General features: G+C 42.6%; 1 protein-coding gene across 1 annotated transcript in view; it reads right to left on the minus strand.

The window, feature by feature from the left end:
* ZNF704 (zinc finger protein 704) overlaps positions 1–15,701 on the minus strand; it is a 204,421-nt gene that overhangs the window by 12,518 nt on the left and 176,202 nt on the right. Inside the window, exons 5-6 of the mRNA XM_063079674.1 lie at positions 6,232–6,332; positions 1,892–2,159 (exon numbers count right to left, since the gene is read on the minus strand). Of these exons, the coding sequence (XP_062935744.1) occupies positions 1,892–2,159; positions 6,232–6,332 (369 nt within the window). The remainder of the gene's footprint in view (positions 1–1,891; positions 2,160–6,231; positions 6,333–15,701) is intronic.

A 15,701-nucleotide genomic window follows, 5' to 3' on the forward strand; every position in this document is an offset into this window, starting at 1 on the left:
TTGACTTGGTGTTGTCAGCACTACGCTCTCCAAGTGAGCTAACCGGCCATCCCTATATAGAAATCTGAACCTATGGCCTTGGTGTTAATCAGCACCGCACTCTCCCAAGTGAGCCACAGGCCGGCCCCTCCACAAACTTTTTGAAGTACCCTCATAAACCATGATACAAATCCACAGAGCCATTAAAAATGCTATTGTTGAAAAAAAACCTCATTGGCATGGGAAAATGTTCATGATATATTAAGTACAAAAAACAGCATAGTAAACACAGTAGTACAATAGGTTCCTTTTTAAAAAATGTGAATACATAGACACAGAACAAAGTCTTGAGGATGCAAAAAAAGTATTAACCAAGGGGCTCTCCAGTTGTTGATAATAGGGATAAATTTTCTTTTTTTGCTACGTTTTTAGTATTTTCTATGCTGAACATTTATAATATCTATAAACAGAAAAGTCCCAATAGTATGAATATATGTTTTGGGAAAGACCTTCTAGATCACCTACTGTGTGTTCCAACTTTCATTATGTAGATGAATAAAATGATTTAATTAAGCAGGTTCAAGCCCATGATTTCTGACGTGTCACACTGACAAATAAGAAAAAAATGAATGAATTATTCTTTTTTTAACCAACATAACAAAAGTAAGGAATGAATTTATTACATCTACTAGTTTAATCATCAGCTCTATTCCATTGCTCTTAAGTTTAAGTCTGCTAAATAAGTGGCTAAATTTTTCTTTCATAGGTTTAGTTTTTTTTAATTACAAATATATTTGCCAGTGAGAGTGGTTTTGTAATTGGCACCACTGGAAAGTATTTAAGCAATACACAGCAAGAGCCATAAATGGTTTGTTCATATTACATGCTCTGACTCAATAATTACTCTTCTCAAAATTTAAAGAAAAATCCCAAAAGCTACAGGCACAAAGATGTTCATGATGAAGTTATTAATGATAGTGAAAAAACTGGATAGACTAAAAAGTAGATACTTAACAATAAGAGAATGATTAAAACACGTTAGTGTTTCAATTTAATTGAGTACTATTCAGTCGTATGGAAAGTTCATAAAACAAGGGTGGCAGAAGACAATTATAGGTATGCAAAGGAGATTCTAAAAAATTGCATAAGAAACTATGCAACTAAGGAATTATAGGAAAAAGGTATTTTCTTAAAGTTTCATTGTGCTGAAATTTTATTAAAACAAGTCAACACTTAAAATAGTTAATAAGTTTTGGAGGAAAAAAAGAGCTTTAACCGTGTCCTGAATTTGCAGGCTTTGTCTCTAAGGTCTTGTCAGACTTTAGGATGAAACAGAATCTCCTGGAGGGACTGTTACAGCAAAGAATGCTGGGCTCCACCCCCAGGTTCTGAACAGTAGGTCTGGGGTGGTCTCAGTTTCTAACAAGTTCCTAGGTGATGCTGACACTGTTGATTTGGGGGACACTGAAAACCAGTGCTCTAATCTTAGAGGCTTAATTACCCATTTAGTAGGCAAGACATGAAGTCCCAAGATTTGGGGTACAGGATGATTCTGTTATTATGCCAGAGCTGTCTGATGCTTATTTTTTCATTTATTTTATATTTTTATTTAACAGATACTTATGTAATGTGCCAGGCAGCATTCTGATGGATTTACAATATTTAGGATTTTAATCTTCAGAACAACCTCTAAGGGATCAGATCTGCAGTCAGCATTGGGGAGTATGGGAATAACCTATAGGATCCCAGCTATGTAAGATCTTGGCTTTTAAAGGAGAAAAAGAAGAACACAGCTGCTGGGCTGCAGTGTGTAATGCTGTTTTTCCACAGAGTTATCTTTCACTCACAGGCCAGATCGCTACTGCTTAGGTCAGGGTTGAAGCGACTACTCTCACCGTCCCTGGCAAGTCACCTGGTAAGCATGGTCAGTGTGCACGAGGTAGAGGGTAGTTGGAGCTGAGCGGCTCAAGGGAGTCATCAGTTTAGTCTCGGTTTTGGCGCAAGGAGTTTCTGCCCGGCTTGAATCTGGGATGGGGAAAGTAGGAGGCGAAGCCAAGGACTGGGAGGGCGAAACCGGGGCCAGGCTGCTCAGTCCGTCTGCCACTGAGTCTGTGTTGAGCTTGATCTCAGTGTAGTAAAAGTCCTCTTCTCCATCACTGTAGTCAGAGTCCCCAATGCGCCTGATCAAAAGACAAGAAAACAATCATACTCAACCAGTCTGCCTTGCACATGCTGTTCTCCCTGATGCTTTTCCTTCCTCTTGCCTGCCTGGCAGACTCTTGCTTATCCTGCAACACTCAACCAACTATCCACGTCCAGGGAAGCCTTCCTTGACCTCTTAAAGCAATTCATTCATTTATTCAATCATTCATTCAGCCATTCATTCAACAGCAATTTATTGAGAATCTGGTGTGTCCAGGCACTGTATCACAGCCAACAAAATATAGATAGATTCTATCCTTATGGAACTTATAGTTTAGTGGGGAGGCGGATAAGAAACCTGTAAAGAAATAAATATTTAATATATCAGGTGTTAAGTCTCACAAAGAAAAATTAGGCAGCATTAGGGTGTCTTTAAGCAGGATAAGTGATTGGGGGTCGGGGTGGGCACTATTTTAAACAGTATTCAGAGGAAGCTTCTGGGAGGTGGCATTTGAGCAGACATGTGCCTGAATGAAGTGGGAGAGACCATGTTGGGAACTGTGGGAAGAACACCCCAGGGCAGAGCAGCACGAAGCCCTCAGGTGGGCAGGCCTGGTGTTTTCCAAGAAGGGCAGAGGGGTCAGTGGAGCTTGGGATACAAGAAGGTGATGAGAAAAACAGTGGGAGCAAAGGCAGAGGCCAGGTCACGTAGGGCTTTGCAGCCTATGGTAATTGCTTTGGCTTTTATGCTCTATGTGATGGAGGCCACCGGAGGTTTTGAGAAATCTAATCTGGCTATTGTCTGGGGACTAGGGGATAGGAGAGCAGGGGCGAGAGGCCATCAAGGAGGCTGTTCCCATCAATAATCTGATGAGTGTTGACAGTGGCTGGGCAAGGGTGACAGTGGCAGAAGTGACAAGAAGTCACATTTCAGATGTATTTTGAAGGTTTGGGGTTAGGACTTATCTCCCAACTGTTAGTTCTCTGTGCTCCTTTTGAAGTGTGTTCATCCCTTTAGTTGATTACTTGCCACATTTCTGGAATTTTTAAAATCCTCTTTATGCCTCATATGACTGTGATTCTCTAGGGCTCTGTCTTGTTTGTCTCTGTGTCACTCCACACATATCAGCGTATTTGGCATACAGTAGGTACCTACTGAATGCTGAATGAATAAATGAATGAAGCTGAGGTGGTTGTAGCAGGGGGATTAAGAGCATGGACTGTGGAGTCATACGTCTTAGTTTCAAATCTGGACTCTGACACTTTCCAATTGTGTGTGTGACATTGGCAGCCTACATGTAGCCCCGGTGCCTCAGTTTCCTCATTTATAAAATGCAGATAATTATAGTACCTGCTTATTGTGAGGATTAAACAAATAGATATGAAGGGCTTAGAAGTGTACCTGACACATAATTAGTACTATGCAAGTGCTTATTACGTTAAAATAAGGACTATGTTGAAGGTCTCAATTTTCACTGTTGGCGGAAAAAGTATCTTCTTGGGCACTTTCAAAGTTCTTCTCCCTGAAACATGGAAAACTGTGCTTTTCCACAGAAATTTTGAGTAAAATAACTGTCCCTAACCTCAGAAAACATTGATTTGGTTTGTTAGTTTCAGGGGATTGGTACATATTAAGCAGCCTGGTTTTATGGGAGAGCTGAGCACGGGCCATGGTATCCCCTCATTTCAGGGACACATCCAGCAGCAGCAGTCACTGACTCAGAACAAACCTCTTTCCCCCACTAATGATCCTTACATAAAACCTAAAATAAAAACCCTCCCTGCCCCCAACCCCCACCCAGGCCTTTCTGTTTGGCCGGATCAGTGGCTTCTCCCAACCAAGTTCCATTTCCTCTGAGCTCTCAGACTGAGGCATCTGCAGAGATGTCTTTGTACCCTTGTATGCCACCAAGTCTGGCCAGGCTTGGCTTTCTGACCAGCACACCATTAAAGACCCTAGAGTGGGACGAAGAATGAGTGTCTGTTCTATTCCTGTCCCCACTTCCTTTCCAGTCAAAGACAGGCTGAGTTGCTGCTGCCTGCCAAGTGCTACAAATAGACACACAGGCCTGGGGAAATTGTGCATCCCACGTGGGGATAAATTAGGATCAGCCCCTGGGGTACAAGAATGGAGTGACATTTAAAAGAATAACAGTGTACTGGTGTACTTTTCATACTGGCATGGTATGTACTGCAGCTACATCAGATGCAAGACATATTTTCTTTGGGCTTTGATTAGCTTCCTTCCTACCCCTCTCCACCTTCCCCACCCCCCTTGTCCCCCCCACCCGCCAGCCAACACATTCAAAATGCCCCATCATCCTACAGTCACGTAACTGAGCTCATGGATTAATGCAAAGGCAAGTTCTCTCTCCCAGTCCGTGAGAGAGCTCAGGCTCCAGGCTTCATAACGTAGATGGGCCTTGGAGTCCCGCTAACCCAGGCCTTCTTCCTGTGTGGTGGCCAGCAGGGCTGTGCAGCACTATTAGTCAGGACAGTCCTGACAGCACATTAGTAAAAAGGGGATCCCAGGGAAGCAAATGAAGTGGCTGCATTTTGAATTCCACCCACTGTGAGGGCACCCCAGGAGCACAAAGGAAAATCATGTGATACCACTTACAGTCTATAAATACATGTACATAGCATGTGCTTCTGAGTGGGGCTGAATAGGATTCAGTTTTCTGGGCAGAAGGACTTTAAAACAAACAAACTGGATATAGCATTGGGAAGTTCTTTCTAAACCTTTAAATAACTGAGCTGTTTACAGTATGATTGTCCTGACAGTGGGATTTGAGGAGAGACACTGCAGGATTTCCTGCCCTGAGGCTTGAGGAATAGGAGTGAGAACGCTCTGCCCACAGTATTTTAACCCACAGTATTTTAACACCATACTTCTTGGACAGGAAGGTGGACCCTCTGGCTAGGGGAGCAGAAACCCAGCATTACTGAGCCACACCCTCTGCCTATGGTGACCTTCTGGGTGCCATGCTCTGGAAGGCTCTGGTGTGTCCCCAGACTTCTGGCTCAAGTGTTAGGGAGCCGATCCCTGCTTCTCTCCATAGTCACTGATGGGGTCACCTTCACAGACTAATAAAATCACGTTAGAACCCATTTTGATTTTCTGCCTATACCACTTTTTCTGGATGATGCATTTCCTAAATTTATCCCTTGCTGGGTAAAGTGACGGTTGCATTCATTTCTCCACACTCATCCTGTTGAAGGGACCCCTCTGTGCTCAAGCATGTGGGGGCTTTGTCATGCATTTGTGTTTGCCGTACATACACTGGTTATGACTTACAGCTTCTCAACATCTCTTCTGAGTCCCAGATCCCTGGATGAGAAAGACTCAGGACGAAAGCAAAGACTGTGGCTCCCAATCATCACTACTGCCCTGGTATGACCCTACTGCTGTGGCTTCATTTTACCTTCGCTTAGAAAGGCTTTTACATAGCATGAGGAAAAGTATAGATTTTATAAATAAAGGGCTTATTTGAGAAACAAAAAGATTTTACAAATAAATGGCTTATTCAAGCAAGATCATCAGGCATTAGAAGAAAAGCAACAGTAGCATTGATTGCTATGGTGGTTCTTAAACCCTTTAAAGGCTATATATGTAAGCTTTTGAGGCTCAAAGTCATGAATATTCTCCACTGGAAAAATAAATGCACATTTCATTTTACAGACAATTTTAGGGGATTCAAGGACTCCTTGAAGTCCAACACTGATCTCAGGTTAGGAATCCCTTCCTTAATGTTTTATACTTTGCAAGTCTCTCTCACATACATTTTATCTTTGTCCCACACATATGACCCTGCAGATTTGACATTATTATTCATTTTCAAAGGAAACTGCGACTCAGAGCAGTGATTTGCCTAACATGACTCAGTAAGTAAATCAGGGAGGCTTTAGGATGTTAAATCCTTGTTCTTTCCATGGTACCATATTGGCCTCTATTATCTGCAGTGACCATTTCTCTAGAGATTAGTAAGACCAAACCAGTCCAGTGTGCAGAACTTTTAAGGCACAGTGTGGTGTGCAATTTCTGAGTGCAGGTGGCCCTAAACTATCTGATGGAGACTACTTCAAATGCTGAAGGGGAGGCTGCCTTACCCAAGATGAATGGTCCGGATGTGTTTTTGGATACCTGCCGCAGTGCTCAGCACCTTCCCACAGTTTTTCCAGAGGCATTTGAACATCACTTTCATGGAGTTCTACAAAGGGGAGAGAAAGTTACACTAGAATGAAAACTAACCCACCAATATTTTCTTTCTTTTGTCCCAACACATTTTCCCCTTCATTGCAAAAATAATGGCTTTTGATCCTCTTGACTGTAAACCTCCCCACTCCCTCCCCACCCCCGCTGGTGAGTATCTTGGTGACCTCTGACATTATCCTGCATTCTTCATGAGAACTGAGCTTTGCAGGGGTATTTCAGGTCACGTTCACGAAGGTGGTCACAATGTCATTTGTGCTGTAATAACAGTGGCTAACATTCATTGAGCACTTACTACGTGCCAGATGTTGTCCTAACTGTTAATCTCATTCAATCCTAAAAGATAGACACTATTATTAGTCTCCATTTTACAGATGCATAAAGAGCTTCAGTGAAAAGTGCCCAGTCAATGAACCAGCTACAGCAAAGCTGGAATGTAAATCCAGGGAGTCTGGCTCCAGAAACCATCCTCTGAACCAGTTCACAATTCCACCTACTTTAGCAAGTGTCTCAGTATATTCCCAAAACAGTCCAGCACAGTGACTGAGAGCACTGATTTTGGACTTATATCCCAAGTCCTCAGTGCTCTTATTTACAAAGTAAGAACAATAATAGTACCTGTCTCACAGGGTTATTATGAGTATTAAATGAAGTCATGGAAGTGAATCAGCAGGTCACTGACAGGAGTAATCATTCAACTAATAGCAGCTATTATGGTATTATTATGATTATACTTCCTGGAGTGAATTTTACAGGGAATGAGGTTTTTCCAGGGAGGCCCCCTGTCATTGGAACAATCTTTGCTTATTGTTCCCTTGGGCATAATGACGGTCACTTCCATGTGTTCACCAAGCCCAATTTCCTCCTTTTCCTGCCTCCTGGGCACACAGCTAGACCCCATTTCCCAGCCTCCCTTGTAGGCGAGTGGGGTCATTTGACTGAATTAGGGCCCATGGAATGGGGGCAGAAGTGACACACACTCTTTCTAAGCCTCACCCATAAACTATTCCCAATGCCACCCCAACCTGCTCTGCTGACTAGATACAGAGGACCCCCAAGGATTTAGGGGACAGGGGTAACACCAGATTAGGGGTTCTTAATCTTCTGTTTGCCATGAACCCTTTTGGCAGTCTGGTGAAACTTTGTCATGATAGTTTTTTTTTAATGTTTAAAATAAAATACATAGAGTTACAAAGAAAAGCAAATGTATTGAAAAACAGTTACAAAAATATAGAGGCGGTAGTAAATGTATTCTCTAACAGATTAAATAATAAGATCTTGAAGAGGGTCTAATAACTATCATAATTTCAAGGTCATGTTAAGCATAAATAATGTTTCATAATATCCAGTAAAAATTGTAATGTGATATGAAATATCTATAATTTCTAGTGGTATTAAAGTCACAGGTGGTGCTAATATTACTATGGTTTAATGCCTTCAATCATAATTGCAGGAAATGTTAAATTATAGTTAAGAGGTTTGTGACAATAAGTACACACATTTTCCCTCTGGATTCTGTGCACCCTTTTGGGGATCTGTGGACTCCAGTTTAAGAACCCCTGCACTAGAAGGAAGGAGCCTGGGTTCCTGCATGGCTGTGTGAAGCAGAGACATCCCGTCCCCTTCATCACGCCCACGGACCCGGTTAGATTGTGACATGAGAAATAAATAAATCTTTGTTAAGCTATTGAGGTTTGGAAATGGGTTGTTCCAAGGCTAAACTTACCCTAACTAACAAGCATAGCAGTGGTGACACCTGCCCTGAACTGATGGAACTGATGGAGCTTTGTTTATGTATCGACTAGGATTTCTGCCATCAGGTTCTTGTGGTTCCCCTCATCATACTTCTGGTTCTATGAAGCAATCATTTACATATTTAGAAGAGGACTCATCTGGCTATTACTGATGGGACAAGTATCCAGATGGCCGATCTAGACAGCTACCCTCACTGAAGACTCTCAAGGGTTCTGAATGGAAAAAGGCACTTGGAAGTTTGCAGAACTGAGGAGTTTCCATGTGCTGGTGAATGGTGGCTTTTAGCACAGGAAGCAGAGGACAAAGCACAGCAACACGTGGCTGCAGTCTACTAGACAGGTTAGTCACAACAGAAGGAGCCCACCACTCTTGTGGGCTACGTGAACCCAGACGCCTTCCGTGTCCCAGAGGTTCTACCAAGTGGCTGCATTCACAGCACAGCCACTGAGCTGTGCCTTCTGCAGCTCTTGGGCACCATGACCAGCTCAATGATGCTCCCCCTGCAGCGTGCAGTGTAGAGCTGTAGGCACTGGAACCACAAGGAGCCAGGGCTGAAGCTGTCAGAGGGAGGTAAAGATGTTGAGAAGCAAAGAGATAATTAGGCGATGTTAAAGCACATCATGCTCAGGAGTCTGTAAAAAGACAGTTCACAAGTTTCAGGCTCCCTGATCTCCTTGTGTCTAAACACATGGGATATATAATGAGCCAAAAGGGGAGATTTAAATCCTGCTCCCCAACCCAGAAGGTTCACCAAAAGGAAATCTGCTTGGTATTTTATTCAAAGCATATAACTTGTCTTACCAATATTAATGAGCAAATCCTCACACTAGGAGTGCTCTCTGACCATTTTTCAAATAAGGAAGCAACACTATAGAAAGTATCTTCTACTTAAGGGAATTAATGATGCAAACCACAATTACGGGTGCTTTATAGTCCAAATATTTGTTTGGAAATGAAATCATGATAGATGAAAACACTTCTTGATTCATTCCTAACCCTTCTGTTGATGGCATTCTTTCATTCATTAAACTAAATACCTATTTAGCAAGGAATATTCCAGGTGCTGGGAATAGAGGACAAGAAAAGAGGTTGCTCTTAAGAAACTGAAATTCTACTGGGGAGAAACAAATTGTAATACATGATGATTGTTTCTGATATGGTTTGTGGCCTCCAGAAGGTGACTTTTGAGCTGAGACCTGAAGGCTGGAGGAGGAGCCAGCCATGCCAAGAGCTAGAGTTTTCCAGGCAGAATGAAGAGTTAAGTGCAAAAGCCTGGGATGGGAAAGAGCTGGGCATATTAGAGTGAAATGAGAAAGGGAGGGATCTGTCTGACATAAGGTGGAGAGGCAGACAGGTCATGCAGGGCTTTGCAGATGAAGGTAAGGAATTTGGATTTTATTCTAAAGTAAAAGAGAAGTTACCAAAGAGGAAAGTGACCCTATATGATTTAGGTTTTTTAAAAAATATTACTCTGTTTTGGGGGAGAGAGCAAATTAAGGTCACCAGCGTGGATGCTACTGCAGGTTAGAGAAGAGGGTGGTGTGGAAGGTTTGGGCAGTGAGCATGGTGAAAAGTAGACGTATTTGGGCCAAGCCCGTGGCGCACTCAGGAGAGTGCGGCGCTGGGAGTGCAGCGACGCTCCCGCCGCGGGTTCAGATCCTATACAGGACTGGCTGGTGCACTCACTGGCTAAATGCCGGTCACGAAAAAGACAAAAAAAAAAAAAAAAAAAAAGTACACGTATTTAAGGTACACTTTGGAGGCAGATCCAACAGCACTTGCTGTTGGGTTGAACATGAGGAATGATAAAAGGGATGGTACTAAAAATGAACACTGGGTGAATTGTAGTTCTGTTTAGGATATGTTAATTTGGAGATACCTATTATATACGAAAAGGAGGTGGCAAGTAGGACAATGGATAGATGAACCTGAACCTCAGGGAAAGACAGTGCTAGAGACAGAAATTTGGAGTCAGGAGCTGAAGGAACATTTAGACCTTGGCTCTGGATGAGTCCATTAAGGAAAAATGCAGCTAGAGATGATATGAGGGCCCAGGACACTGCAGCGTCCAATATTTCCTGTTGGAAATTGAGAAGGAACGATGTGAGAGAGGAGAAGCCGGGACAGTGTGGTCTTTTAAACACAAACAGAAGAAGTTCTTTCAGGAAGGAAGATGTGACCCACCGTGCTGAACAAGGACTGTGAAGTTTCCCTTGGATTCAGCATATGGAGGCTGCTGGTGGCCCAGACAAGACCAGGATTCATAGAGTGGTGGGAATGGAAGTCAGACTGGCAAGGACTGGAGAATAAGTGGGATTTAAGGAAATGGAGGAGGAAGTGTCAACTTTTTCAAGAAATTTTGCTGATCTATGAGCAGTTGAGGAGGGGTTTGTGAAGATCAGTGATACTAAAGCAAGTTTTCATGCTGATGGGAATGACTGCAAAGACAAGGAGAAACTGAGGTGCAGTGGAGACGTGGGGGTAGCCGGGGGAGGTTCTCAGAAGGTGAGAGGAGATCGGCGTGCACACCTGCAGCACAGGTGAGGGGCTGCCTTGGATGAGACAGGACAGTTCTCCACTGGGAAAGGAGGGAGCCACGCGGCGGGTGTAGATGTGATTAGTTTGCCAACTTGGTGCAGGAGGAAAAAAAGGCATTCTTGTGTCAATGCTTCTAATTTTTCAGTGAGGTAGGAAGGGAGGTCAAAGCTGAGGGCAAAGAGCGGGGGCTGTGTGTGAGGTTTAAGACGATCGGAGAAGGGTGAACTAGCTGTGTCGGAGAGTGGGAAAGGAACTGGCAAGGCTTATAGTACTGTTTCCGTGTTCATGCTGGGAAACAAGATTCCAAAACGTTACCAGACGTATCCAATCACTTGGTGGTTCTTACCAATTAGTCAGTTAGATGAAAGCTTTCATAATTAATATGAATTTGAGAGTATTACACAACAAATAAAGCCAAATCCCTTCTATATCATAGAGATTTTTTCCCCAAGACCTCAAATTCCTGGTTGTTTTAGAAAATGACAATCACAGTGGTATTTTTGTGCCATAACAAGTATTATTGGTAAGATTGCTGGTTCTCATCCTTGCAATAATATGTCTAGCATTTATTTTATTTTTTTAAAAGTAAGTAGTAAAACTTGGTCCTGATTATAGAAAAATAAATGTCACTGGTATAACTCCTTTCCTTACTTATCATTCATTAGTTCAAGTAGATGACATAAAGGTATCAAACCCCCAAAATACAATGAAGCTGACCAATATCACAAGTCCCTTGGAATAAGGACCTACGGCCTGCAATTGTTCAACCCCTCCTCAATTACACATACACCTTCTCGGGGTCCCTGCTAAAGCCTCCAAACAAACCTGTTGCCCAAAGACAGTTAAGTAATGGATATGAAAAACTATGATGCACTTTGCCTCTTTCCTTGTTTTCATTTGCTAGGTATTCACGAGGTACGTTGGGGATAGACTAAGCAGTTTTGAGCAGGTAGGCTCTTTGAGAGCAGGGACCCTGAGTTTTTGCCTGGTGCTCTATCCCAGTGCCTAACGCTGTGTCTGGCTCAATAAGTATTTGTTGTGTTCAGTCTTGGGAAAATTGTATTCTGGGGCCTGCAGAGATGAGCCACAGCTGAGACATCTTAATTTATTGAAGCATTTTGTGAAATTCACTTCTATGTTCAAAGAATGTTTGTCAAAAAGATTATTGTTCTGTGAATTCGAGATTTCCCAGAACAATTAACACTTGCAAATCTTACCTGGTTGTAAATTAACTTCTCAGGGGAAGTCCATGGTGATGTGCTGTATGGTGAGGACCGAGTTACAGGTGGTTTTCTCTTTACTCTTTGTAGCATGCTTCCTTCTTACCTTATACACCCTGCACTGGTAGCTACTTGAGGAAAGTCTAAGTTCACAAGAAGAAAATGGAAAACCTGCTGCAGGAAAAATGTCTAATTTATAATGATTTGGGTCATTAGCATAAGTGATTGGAAGGATTTTATGCAGCACTATATTCTAGAGGTATAGAGAAAGCATCTTTTGCATGGTAGGTGCAAACATGGACTCAAAAACAAAGTTACAAATAGTGGGAAGACCATAAACTGCTTTTGGGGAGGGGGCATTCCCAAAACCCCTTCACAGAGGGGAAGCTCTGCTTTCTCCTCTACCTCTTCCTTTTGACATTCCTTTTGAATAATCCATCTTACATTTATTGTCTCATTTTATCCCAACTGGTCAGAGCTCTGCCCTCATAATGTACTCATGGGCCTTCTTTACATTCTAAACATTGCAGACAATACAGATTAAAAGCTTCAGAATGCCTATAACCTTGACCCAGTTCAACTTTTAGAGATCTATACTAGGAAGATAATTCAAAATGTCTGATAAATAATGTATAAAGGTATTTATCACACTAATTCTTAGACTCAGGAAAAATGAGAAATAACCTCAAGGTTCACAAAGGGGCATTGTTTAAATTAATTCCATATAACTGAATATTAAGCAATCTTAACAATGAAGTTGTAAGAAAAGATGCTTTGAAGTGAAAAGAGAAGTTTCCGGGCTAAGAAGGGAATTGCTGATACCCCCATTTGACAGGTCCACACCATGCACCCTGCTCAGAGCCCCAGGAGGTTGACCTTTATGCACTCTGTGTCTACTGCCCCCTTGCCCATAGGGTTCTGGTTGGATTTGGCCAGTGGGAGGCACTGACAGGAGGGGGGGAGGCAGGAGAGACTGGAAGACAGGAGCGTATGGATTCCTCCTGGCTCCCTTTCTGCCTGGCCACAGGTGGGCAGTGGCTGCATTTCTCCTCCAAAAGCTACCACTTCTGTTGGGTGACCTCTTCTACAGCTGTATTTCTGGCACCTCTCTCTACCTGCCTCTTCAGAATGAGGGCTGTAATGGCCTTCCCTGGTTGTTAGCCCCTGGGGTACTGTACCACCCCCTACTGACTTCCCCTAACCCTGTCTACCCCTTTGTAAAGGGTCTCTTTGTGAAACTTCTCAAATACTGTGTGAGCCACCTACCTGCTCCCTGCCAGGTCTTTGATTGATACAGGGGAAAAGCAGGTTATAAAAGATGGTAAGTAACATCTTTTGGGGAGGAGGAATAGGTAACGTAAATAAAAATTTATCACTGCAGGTGGAAACATTGGGGGAGGAGTATCTTATTTTTTATGTTAATTTCCAAATTTAAAAATTATTGTATTTTTTGATTTTAAAAAGTTATTTCTAGGGCCAGCCCGTGGCTCACTTGGGAGAGTGTGGTGCTGACAACACCAAGTCAAGGGTCAAGATCCCCTTACCGGTCATCTTTTTTTTAAAAAAAAAGAGTTATTTCTTTAAAAGTCTTGACTTTAATAGAAGGTATAGAATAGAAGCATACTAGCAGGATTATCTCAGCTGTAATGAAATCAAGTGGCTTCTCTCTACATGGGCCAAGGATGTTCTTGCCCCAAAGCATGAGGCCACTTAATTGGCAGTTTAGTACTTTTCAAAGTTCCCTAACTACATCCAGTTTAAACAAATTTTTTATCTGCAAACAGACTACTTGCTGTTACATTAAAGGAAAGAAAGACTTGGGAGAAGATGATGAAAACATGCTGGATAAACAGCGCCCTGATTGCGGCATGGGTCCAAGTTCGCCTAAGGAAGCCAAACCAAGCCAGCTGTTGGCAGAGTCGTGGTGGCCAAGTCTGACCAGGCCGGTCTGTGCTCCCAACCCGCTTCCCTTCATGGCTCTGACAGACATTCACAAAGCTGCGGTGCCTGCAATCACACTGAGCAACAGTCACAAATCCACCCCCAGTGGAAAGCACTTCTGCTGAACACCAAAGCCAATGTCAGCAAAGACTTCAAGCCTAACAGAATGGTCATCTTGGTATAAAGCAGCTGAGGGGAGAGAGGAAGGGCAGAGGAAGGCCACCATTGATTGGGAACCACTGTGTGCCTGGCCCTGTGCTAGGGACTTCCACGCATGGACTGTATTTAACACTCACAACATTCCCAGGAGGGGCTGAAGCCCTGGACAGGCACAGGCAGACTCCTGGAATCTCACAAATGCCCAAGCTGAGCAGCTACCAGGAAAGTCTGTTGTTAAATCATTCAGTTTTGGTGCTCTGGGTTACAATCGTTGGCCAGAACTTTCTACAGATTCTTCAGTTTTGCAGCAGCTTCCAGGCTATCTCTGGGACCAACTGTTTTGAGGCTATCAGCTGAGATCTAAAGCTTCTCTGATCTTCTCTCTACTTGCCCTTTCAATTGCAAGCCGCGGTCCTGTTCTTAAATTGTTTCACACATGAAATATTTGCAGTAGCTTCGACTGTCCTGACGGAACCCAGACTGATACACAGGACTGACACGATGACCACTGAAGGTCACCTTCGTTACAAGAGCGGAAACACATGTCTAGGGATAAATCCAATTAAAGCTATATTCCAGAAGTTACCTGAACATGATGACTTCACCACACAGCAGCCTGGGGTTAATGTCATAGGTATGTTTCTTTGATGTGACAATTGCTGTGTGTGTGTGTGTGTGTGTGTGTGTGTGTGTGTGTTTGTGTGTGTGTGTGTGTGTGTGTGTGTAGGGGTGGTGAGTGGATGCTTATACATCCAAGCCTCCCCAGAGAGGACCAGGGTATATGAGGGACGGAGAGGGCCCATTCCATACCCCTTCTCAGAGGCTCTGATGGCTCTTTCAGGGTCATGAGATCCACTTAGACCCTCAGCAGGTGCCAAAAGACTGATAAGCAAATTAAAAAATTAGTAACTACTTAGAAGCTGGTAGGGGTTCCAATTCTTTCCTCAGTTGGGAAAGCAGCCTTCTTCAGGTCACCTCACCTTTTGAGGCTTTATTTCTTTATTTGTAAAATGAGAGGACTGAACGAAATTAATGGTTTTGGATTTTCAAGGTGTGTGAGGTTAATGCAAAGTAATCGGTGAATTCAAAGGTATACCCAGCATAGATTAAACATCTCACATATGTATGCACTGTTTATAGATGCTGTGATAAGTAAACAAAACAAAACAAAACAAAAAAACCAAAAAAAAAAAACAATAAAAAAGATTTTTGTAAATGAAATAACACAGAATGTATTCTTTTGTGTCTGGCTTCTTTCCCTCAGCATAATGTTTTTGAGATTCATTCATAGTTTTGTGTATCAGTGGTTTGTATCCTTTTATTATGGTATAGTGTTCCATGTATGTGTATAGTGTATGATTATACCATAAGTTATTTATTCATTTACCTGTTGATGGACATTTGGATTGTTTCCACTTTGGGGTGATGATGAATAAAGCTTCTGTAAACATTTGTCTCCAAGTCTTTTTGTGGACATGTGTTTTCTTATCTCAAAGGTAAATACATACTTAAGAGTGGAATTGCTGGGTCATATGGTAAGTATATATATCTTTAACTTTGTAAAAAACTGCCAAACTGTTTTACAAAGTGAATGTACCATTTTACATTTCTACTGGTAATGCTGCCAACACTTGGTATTTTGTACACCAAAAATGCATACTGTATGCTTCCATCTACTTGAAGTTCTACAACAGGCAACATTTATTTCTGGTGATCAAAGTCAGACCAGTGGTTGCCTGTTGGGGCTGGGGGCT

The sequence above is a fragment of the Cynocephalus volans genome, chromosome 15 (assembly GCF_027409185.1).
Source record: "Cynocephalus volans isolate mCynVol1 chromosome 15, mCynVol1.pri, whole genome shotgun sequence".
Taxonomy (NCBI): domain Eukaryota; kingdom Metazoa; phylum Chordata; class Mammalia; order Dermoptera; family Cynocephalidae; genus Cynocephalus; species Cynocephalus volans.